Genomic DNA, 9,450 nt, shown 5'->3' with positions numbered 1-9,450 from the left:
AGTGTAAGGTGTAGGCCGTTTTAAGGAAAAGATAAACAATGTTAGCCTACCAATCAGAATGCCTTTGTTTTTGTAAACTGTGTAGAAGCTTATATAAACTACCACCTTATCTTGAATAAATGGAGAACATTTGATTAACCACATTGGTTCAGATCTGTGTTTGTCTTGTCCAGCTTTCCGTTTTTCTGAGTTTCCCTGGCTTTTAAAGATGACTTTTATTACATGTGATTTAGATAAATTGTTCAGCAGGTTAATGTTTCTGAAAGCATCCAGTCATCAGTGTCCACACTGCAGCCTTGAGCTCCTGGTTCCTCAGGCTGTAGATGAGGGGGTTCAGGGCTGGAGGTACCACCGAGTACAGAACTGACAGGGCCAGATCCAGGGATGGGGAGGAGATGGAGGGGGGCTTCACGTGAGCAAGTATGCCAGTGCTGAAAAACAGAGAGACCACGGCCAGGTGAGGGAGGCAGGTGGAAAAGGCTTTGTGCCGTCCCTGCTCAGAGGGGATCCTCAGCACAGCCCTGAAGATCTGCACATAGGAGAAAACCATGAACACAAAACAACCAAATCCTAAACACACACTAATAAGAAGAAGCCCAAATTTCCTGAGGTAGGATTTGGAGCAGGAGAGCTTGAGGATCTGTGGGACTTCACAGAAGAACTGGCCCAGGCTATTGCCATGGCACAGGGACAGGGAAAATGTATTGGCCGTGTGCAGCAGAGCATTGAGAAAGGCACTGGCCCAGGCAGCTGCTGCCATGTGGGCACAAGCTCTGCTGCCCAGGAGGGTCCCGTAGTGCAGGGGTTTGCAGATGGACACGTAGCGGTCGTAGCACATGACAGTGAGAAGGGAAACCTCTGCTGAAATGAAAAAGACAAACAGAAGCAGCTGTGCAGCACATCCTGAGTAGGAGATGTCCCTGGTGTCCCAGAGCAAACTGTGCATGGCTTTGGGGACAGTGGTGCAGATGGAGCCCAGGTCGCTGAGGGCCAGGTGGAGCAGGAAGAAGAACATGGGCGTGTGCAGGTGGTGGCCGCAGGCTACGGTGCTGATGATGAGGCCGTTGCCCAGGAGGGCAGCCAGGGAGATCCCAGGAAGAGGCAGAAGTGCAGGAGCTGCAGCTGCCGCGTGTCTGCCAGTGCCAGCAGGAGGAAGTGGCTGATGGAGCTGCTGTTGGACATTTGCTGTGGCTGCACATGGGCACCTGGTCATGGAGAAAGGACAGGGACAAGTCAGGAGAGGCTGCTTTGAGCGAAACTTGGGCTATTCCTTGTTGCCTGTCCTGCTGGGACTCACCCACCCTTGTTCCTGCTCTGGGAAAACCTTCACCCAGGTCCCTGCCTGAGCTCCAGTTGTGCAGGCTGAGTGTGCCAGGAGCAGCCAGACCTGAGCGTGGGGGCTCTCGAGGAGCCATCCCTGCCCTGCTTCCCTGGGTTTGTGGCCCTGTGGCAGAGGGCAAGGCTGGATATTCAGGATTTGTCAGGGGAATAATTCCTATTGCAGAAAGGCATGGTACCATCTGCACTACCACTTCTAAGGGAAATGGCAGAAGCTGGTTTAAGGAATTATTTTCCTACCCACACACCATTCCTGGCTCTCTGAGGTCAGAAATCCCCAGCATTCCTGCTGCACTCAGAGTTTGCCACTGAGAGATGTGAGAGGCAAAGGATTCCCTGTGGCTGAGGGCAGGTGAGGGGCTGGATTGGCTTGTTCCCCCAGCACTGCTCTGCTCAGCCCCCTCTGCTTCCCTGAGCATCTCCCTGGGCCTGGACATCCCCTCCTGAGAGGTGCGTTGTCCCTGCCAGCAGAGCCCATCCCACCCTGTGTGCCCTCGGCCCGGCCCTACAGAAACCTGCCTGTGTGCAGGGCCCTGGCTGGGGCAGGCTCTGTGTGCAGCTGGGCAAGGGCAGCTCAGGAGAGCCCTGCTGGGCCCTGCAGAGGTGATGCTGCTGCTGTCCAGGGATGAGGAGTGGCTGAAGGCCCTTTGGGAGGCTCCCAGCAGAGAGACTGACCACCCAAAGTCACAGTTCTGGAGTCTCTGTAAATGTTCAAACAATCCTTTGATGATCCCGTGTGTCCCTTTCAACTCAGAATGTTCTGTGATTCTGGGATTACAATTCCTGCACTGTTTATCTCATCCCCCTGTTGTTTATAATCAGAAGAGAAAAAAAAAAAAACCCTTGCAACAGTGTTAGAACAGGAAAGTAAAAACCAGACCTTTATTGGAAGATTCCAGGTGGCCCCGCAGGAATGGGGCACACCCAGCCCCTGATTTCAACAAGGTAATAAGGTTTATTAATTAGGATATTTAACAGGAATATCCAGTAGGAGATTCAGTTGCCCCAGTTACACACCCCTGGCTCAACCCATTGGAGTAGGTCCAAGGACTTCTTTGCCCCAGTTTTATTTATGACTGCTTACATTGTTGCCAAAACCCAAAATATTCTTCTTGTAGGCACTCTTCCTGATAATAAGACTATACAATATTTCAGGAATGTATTTAGACAGTCAGCTTATTGTTCTAAAATCTAAGAGCTAGGCAGGAAACATACTAGAGTCAGTTAAGGATTACAGTAAAATAAGAACATAATAGTAGTTTAATAGAGTTAATTAATTAATAGAGTTAAGTAAGTATTATAGTTTTATAACTATAAAATAGTAATTTATAGAGCTACAGATATCTGAAAAATGTATAAAAGGCAAAATACTTTTCATCATCACCCCAAATTTCCCATCCTTCTCCAAGCAGGAAATTGAAAACACTCTCAGGAAATCTACTGATCTATACAGCAATCCCAGGCTTACCTTCTTTGGGAAGTGCCCTCCGGAGCTGTGCCCAGGCTGGTCTGGAGCTGGGAGCAGCCCTGCCCCACCCAGCCCCTCTCAGCAGCAGCACCTGCCCTGCTCAGGGTGGCTCCTTCCCCCCACAGCTCCTGGCCAGCGCTGGGAGCAGCTCCAGGGCCGGCTGAGAGCTGTCCCTGGCAGGCAGCAGAGTCCTGGCCCAGCACAGCGCCCTGGGCTGCAGGACCCTGCTCTGCAGGACAGCCCTGGGCACCCCTGGCTGCTCTGCACAGGAGATGAGCAGAGAATGCACTCACAGGGGCTGTGGGCATTGGGATGTTCCAGCTTTAGGAGATCGCTCCAGGAGCTGCAGCTGCATTGTCCTGCAGCCAGAGGTTCCTGTGCCAAGGGCTGGCAGTGATTCTGCCCCAGGCACTTCTCAGCCCCTTCCCAGCCCTGACTGATTGAAGCTCTCTGTGCCTCTGTGCTGTGCCCGGGCTGGCTGCAGGCAGTGCCCCAGCCCTGCTGGGCTGGGAGAAGAGCTGCTCAGCAAGAGAAATGTGGTTTTGAAGCTCTGCTTGGTTACCAGGATCACCCTCTGTGCCAGGAGCCCGGCCCAGCTCAGCAGCACAGACACAGCACAAGGACTTTAATGACCCTCTGGGGCTTTGTGCTCAGGCCCTGAACATCAGGCCCTGAGAGGGAGCTGCAAAAACCTCTCCAGAACTCCAAGTCAGAATCCAACTCCAAAGTTTCTCTGACTTTTAATGGGTCCCACTGAGGGACACGACTGAGAAAGTGTCCCCAGGCCCCAGGCAGAGCAGAGAACTGGAGGCACTGATGACAGGTGGGGACAAAGAGAAGCCAAGTCTTGGTGCCCTGGGGCACAGCAGGGTCTGTGCCACCAAGGACTGTGAGGAGACACCTTGTCCCAAGGCCCTGGGGCCTCCTGGCACAGCCCCAGCCAGGCTGGGCACTGTCACCCCCTGGTCCTGCCCTCAGCATCCCCCCCTAGCCCACATCCCAGTGGCCTCAAGGATCTGCTGGAAGGAGTCCCTGGGGAGCCTTGGTCAGGAATGGCCCTGGGGGCTCCTTCATGCTCCCAGAACTGCATTTCTTTTAAGGTATTTGGTGTTTCCCTTTTGATACAGACTCTGTGAGAGGTTTGTGCAATCATGGCCCCAATTATCTGCTTTAAGGAGTCCCTTGAGAGCTTTGTACTGACACTCAGTGGGGCTCATTAATACTTTGATATACTCAACTTTTTTCCAATAGTTTGGATTGTCCTTTCCACACTGAGAGGGTTTTGTGCCATTTTGAGTCTCTGAGAGGTTTTTGTGCCATCCTGGCCTCCAATTCTCCCCTTCATGCCGTTCATGAGGAGCCTGTGTTGGGGATGAACCTCAGTGAGTCCCATTAATGCTTTGATACACTTTGGGGTTTTCTTCTGACTTTGACTTCTGGAAAGATTTGTGCAATCTCCTCTCAGGCCCTGAGGTTCCAGGGCTCAGTTCCAAATGCACCACGGGGCTCATTGGGATCCAGCAAGTCCTGACAAACCATTGCTCTGCCTTGATTTCCCTCTGGTCTGGGGCAGTTCATCAGGAAGTTTCTGTAGTGGTTTTGGTTCACCAATTTGAGATTTCTTGGCCAATGCATCAATTAATGTGGTGGGTTGAGTTTTGGCTAATTACCAGTACACACACTAGAATATACTTACTCATTTCCTGCTGTGAGATAGGATTAGGAGAAGGGCAAAGTGGGCTCAAAAGTTTAAAAGGGTATAATGAAAAGTTTTTTAACAGTAACTAAAGGAAAGAGTAATAAGAATTAGAAGAAAAATTTCTGAACACTTCCCCTCTCCATACAACCTGACAATGTAAAGAGACAAAACCTAAAATTTTCTGTCACTTTACCACCTCTACAATAGCCTGTCTTCAGTTCAGTTAGGGAGAGAAGTTCCTCTTGTTAATTTTATGGAGACTTCTCCACAAGAAAACAGTTATCTCATGGCTTTTCATTTCCACAAATAGCAGCTGCCTGGAATAATCTGCAGTCGTGAAGTCCCTCCCATTTTTTCACAGCCTTTCCCACAGCTGTGTGTCATGGGCCATATCAGCTTATGGGGTATTAGTTTACAGATGAGCTATTTAAGAGCAAAGGTTCTCTTCATCTCTTTCTGAAATCATCTTCATCTCTAGGAACAGAGGTTTTCTTCTCTCCCTGAGGGCACAGGGTCTCATCACTCTGCTCTCTTTGTCTGTTCAAACAGCTCATGGCATCAAGCTACTTCAACATTTCCTTACTTTAGCATGGAGGCCTTTGCTAAAACAAGTCATCTCCCCATACTTTTCAATGCCTTATATGGAGAAAGAGAGTCTGATGTATCCATGACATCCTTCTCCACAGCTTTAGCAGAGGATTTCAGCCCTGAGATCAAGGCATCTCCTCATCCCTCCCATCTGGGACTCAACTTCCTCTTCACTGACCTCGGTGTGTTCATGTTGCTGCTCTGTGTGCCTGCCCTGTGTCCTTTTCTCTCACTGGAGGCAGGATGGCAGCACTGGCAGAGTCAATATCTGCCCGGGGCTGCAGATGGTTCCGTGAGCCCGGCCGGGCTCGGTCCTTGCGGCCGGAGCTGTTTTCCCATGGAGGTTTCTGCAGCGGCTGCGCTGGGGCTGTGTCAGGCTGGGCCGCGCTGGGGCAGGGCCAGGATCTCAGCAGCCAGGCCAGAAGGCCGAGACGGGGCTGGGCCGGCCTTGGCACCTCTTTGGGGCCAGAGGAGAGAGAGACCCAGCCAGGCTTTCTCATCTTCAACTTGGGTCTGCACAGAGGCATCTGCAGTTTGCTTAGTGGTTTAACAGATTGTCAATTCTCAAAGCTAATTACTGATTGGTTTTTTGTCAAAGAAGAAACTTCTAGAAGCTTCTCTCAGGACATCACTTCCATGATAGAAAACCACCACAACAGCACAAAGCACAGAGCTCCTTTTTTCATATGTAGTGGTCATGTGCCCGAGGCCTCAAAATCCCACCTTGGGATATCTCTGGGCCCTCTCCAAGGTGTTTTCAAATGAAAACATTCAGCTCGGAGTCTAAGAAAATCATGAGAGCAAAGGGCCAGCCTGACCTGTCTGTCCTTGCTACTTTTGCCTGGGAGCAATCCTTGGATATATGGAAATTGGCAGGACAAATTCTAATTTTTGCCATGGTCCCTGGACATGAAGGCTGGCTCTTTTCCACAGGAATGAAGGAACAGTGTGCCAGTGTTTCCTGGGGGGATGAGCGGTGACTACCAGAGGCCAACCAGAGCTGCCAGATTTTGCTCAGAGAGATACCCTTGCATATAGGAATTTTTTAGGGAGAATATCAGTTTTGGAAATGAGCATCTGAAAAGTGGGACAGTTCTTTTCCATAGCAAGGAAAGCACAGAGCCCCAGTGCTCCAGGAGCTGATGAGAGGCAGCCCTTGGCATCCCAAGATCAGCCAGACCTGTCAGGTGGCCCCTGGCAGGCCAAGCCAGCCAGACCTGTTCCATGTTCCCTCAGTTCCATGGGGCCCCACAGTGTCCCAATGGTCCCTTGCTTCCAGCAGGCCCTGAGGTGTCACAATGCCCCCTTGGTGACACCAGGCCCTGAAGGGTCCCAATGGTCTCCATGGTTCCATCAGGCCCCACAGAGTCATAATGGTCTCTGGGTCCATGAAGCCCCGCGGTGTCACCATGGCCCCTTGGTTCCATGGGCTCCAGTGGTGCCACAATGATCCCCTTGGTTCCATGAGGTGCCCACAGTGTCACAGTGATCTCCATGGGAAGGAAAGAACCAAGCCCCAGTGTGGCAGCGGCAGCCACCAGAGGCCAAGGCCAGCCAGAGTTGATGGTACTGGCAGACTTTGTCTGGGAGCAACCCTTGGATATAGGGAATTTTAGAGGTGGAATCCCAATTTCAGACATGGACACCTGGAGTTGAATGATGGTTTTTTTCCAAAGGAAGGAAAGCACAGAACACCGATGTTTCAGGGGCAGATGAAAGGCTGCCATCAGAGGTCTAGGCCAGCCAGACCTCTTTGCCCTGGTAGCTTTTGTCTGAAAGCAACCCTTGGATATAGGGAATTTGGGAGGTGGAACCCCAAATTTGGCCATTTCAATGTAGATAAGAAGGACAGTTCTTTTCCATAGGAAGGAAAGCACAGAGCCCAAGTGATTCAAAGGCAGAAGAAGAAAGAGGTGGCTCCTGGGAGGCTCAGCCAACCAGACCTGTTCTTCCTGGCAGGTTTTGTAATGGAGGAATTCTTGGATACATGGAATTTGGGAGGAGGAATCTCAATTTTGATCACGGTCACCTTGAGAAGGACAACTATTTACGTTGGAAGGAAATCACCAAGCCCCAGTGTTTCAAAAGCAGATGAGATACATCTCTCAAGAGGCCAAGGGCACCCAGACCTGTCTGTCCTGGCAGCTTTCACTTGGGAGCATTCCTTGGATGTACGGAGTTTTGGAGGAGGAATCCCAATTTTGGCCATGGAACCCTGGAGGAGAAGGACAGTTCTCTCCCATAGGAAGAAAAGCCCAGAGCCCCAGGGCTTCAGGGCAGGTGAGAAGCAGCCCTTGACATGCCAAGGTCAGCTGGACCTGTCAGGTGATCCCCAGGAGGCCCAGCCAGCCAGACCTGTTCCATGTTCCCTTGGTTCCGTGGGACCCCACAGTGTCACAATGGTCTCCTTGGCTCCATGAGGCCCTGGAGTGTCACAATGTTCCCCTTGCTTCTGCAGTGTCACAATGGCCCCGTGCTTCCATGAGCCCTTGCAATGTCACAATGGCTTTGTGGTTCCACAGAGCCCTGATGTGTCACAATGGCCCCTGGGCTCCGTGTGCCCTCGCTGTGTCACAGCGGCTCCTCTGTGACACTGCGGCTGCACAAGGTCACCATGGACCCTTGGTTCCTTGGGGTCTCTGAGTTCACAGTGGTCTCCTTGATTCCATGAGGCAGCACAGTGTCACAATGGCCCCTTGGTTCCATGAGGTTCTGTAGTGTCACCGTGGTGTCCTTGGACCTGCATTGTCACAACTGACCTGTGGTAATCACATATCCTCTGAGCAGAGAGAGAGATCTCCCAGGATTTTCCTGGGAAGCTGTGAGAAGGTGTGAGAAAGCTCAGAGAAAAGAACGAGAAACAATTCTTATCTTCACCTGCTGCACCTGTTGTTGTGCACATGTGGAATGTATTATGGAGATTTGTTTACCAAAGGGTGATTTCTAAATTGGCCAATGGTGATGGTGTTTGGATTTCAATTAACCAGTCTGGTCTGTCTGTATTGGACTGTCTGCAAGAGTGATGAGTGTTTCTTAGCAGTATAATATAGGATAATGTAATTAAGTGATTGATCAGCCTTCTGGAATCATGGAGTCAGTGCTAATTATTACAGGCTGGGGATGCCCTGCTATGATAGTTATCTAAGTCAATCTTCCCTTACCTCTGAATGCTGAACAGAATAGGCTTAACAGGCATAGCAGGAACACCAACCACTGTAGACCCAAAGAGCTGGCTGAGGAGTTGGGAGAAAACTTCCCCTGGTGTCATTTCCTCACAGTAGGTACCATTATTAAAGTAATTCCAAACACATACAGTTAGTGTGTGGTAGCCTCAAATCCATGTGCCCACCATCCAGTGGAAATTAAAAATCCATAAATTCCTCACCATATTAACCCATAAAACAAATTGGATAGCAGCCACATTAGCCACAGTTATAGGATGGGAAAAATGTAGCCACAACAACGTGCCACCCAAACCAGGGAAGGCTAGACCTCTTGGTGACACCTAAAAAGGTTTCTATACCCAGCACACACAAAAAAAAAAAAAGATTATGTTACTCAAGAATTGTTATTTTCATTTCACCATTTTCCTCTTTATGCCCTTGGGCTGCACATTGGGCGCCAAAATTGGTCTTGGTTTGCAAGACAGGTGTCTGCTAGGGAAGGTGGAAAAAAGCTTCCTGTGGAGGTGCCTCCAGCAGGAATCTTGGAAAGCAGCAAGCTGGGCTGGCAGGATGTCTCGGCAGGCAGGGAGTGAGGGGCTCCAAGCAGGGCAGAGAGAACCCAGCTCAGGATCCTGGGCACCCGAGCAGACAGGGATAGGTCTCTCTTTTAGTGGGGCAGGTGTAAATAAGGTCACAGTTTAGTGGCTGTTCTCACGAGCAGAGGCTCACCCCAGGACAGAAGAAACAGCTCTGGCCCAGGCTCTGGCAGCAGCAGTGGAAACTCCCGTCTCCAAGAGCAGCAGCTCCTCCCAAAATAAGGGATCAGCCGATAAACATCAGCCAATGATAAGGAACAAACAGAAAGGAAAAACCCAACCCCCAACACTGGTTTATAATTCCTAATGCTAAGGGAGAATTGTATAAAGTTTTAATTCCACCTTTATAATTGTTTACATACGAGCTCTTGAATTGTCAGGGGTAGGGATTGGAACCTGCTGCTCCAAGGCTCCTCTCACAAAAAGAGGCTTAGAAAGGCTGGCGGTCCTTGGGGGTATTTGGGGATCTATAGGGGCTATTGGGGGTCCTTTCTGTGCCTCCTGACCTGACAGGAGCTTCTCTAATAAACTTTGGCTAAAGCTCCCAGTCTGCCCATGACAGGAGCCCCTGTGAGTGCCTGTGACATCCCGGCTCTT

At 50.6% G+C, this 9,450-nt stretch overlaps 1 protein-coding gene across 1 annotated transcript; it reads right to left on the bottom strand.

Annotated features, from left to right (window-relative positions):
• Positions 1–250: 250 nt before the first annotated feature.
• Positions 251–1,015, bottom strand: LOC140681247 (olfactory receptor 14A16-like). Its single transcript, XM_072920724.1, has one exon. It carries the CDS (start codon positions 1,013–1,015, stop codon positions 251–253), a length of 765 nt encoding a protein of 254 aa, XP_072776825.1.
• Positions 1,016–9,450: the final 8,435 nt, after the last annotated feature.

Source organism: Taeniopygia guttata, chromosome 33 (assembly GCF_048771995.1).
Source record: "Taeniopygia guttata chromosome 33, bTaeGut7.mat, whole genome shotgun sequence".
In the NCBI taxonomy this organism is placed as follows: Eukaryota; Metazoa; Chordata; class Aves; order Passeriformes; family Estrildidae; genus Taeniopygia; species Taeniopygia guttata.
This window is presented reverse-complemented; position numbering and strand designations above follow the sequence as displayed.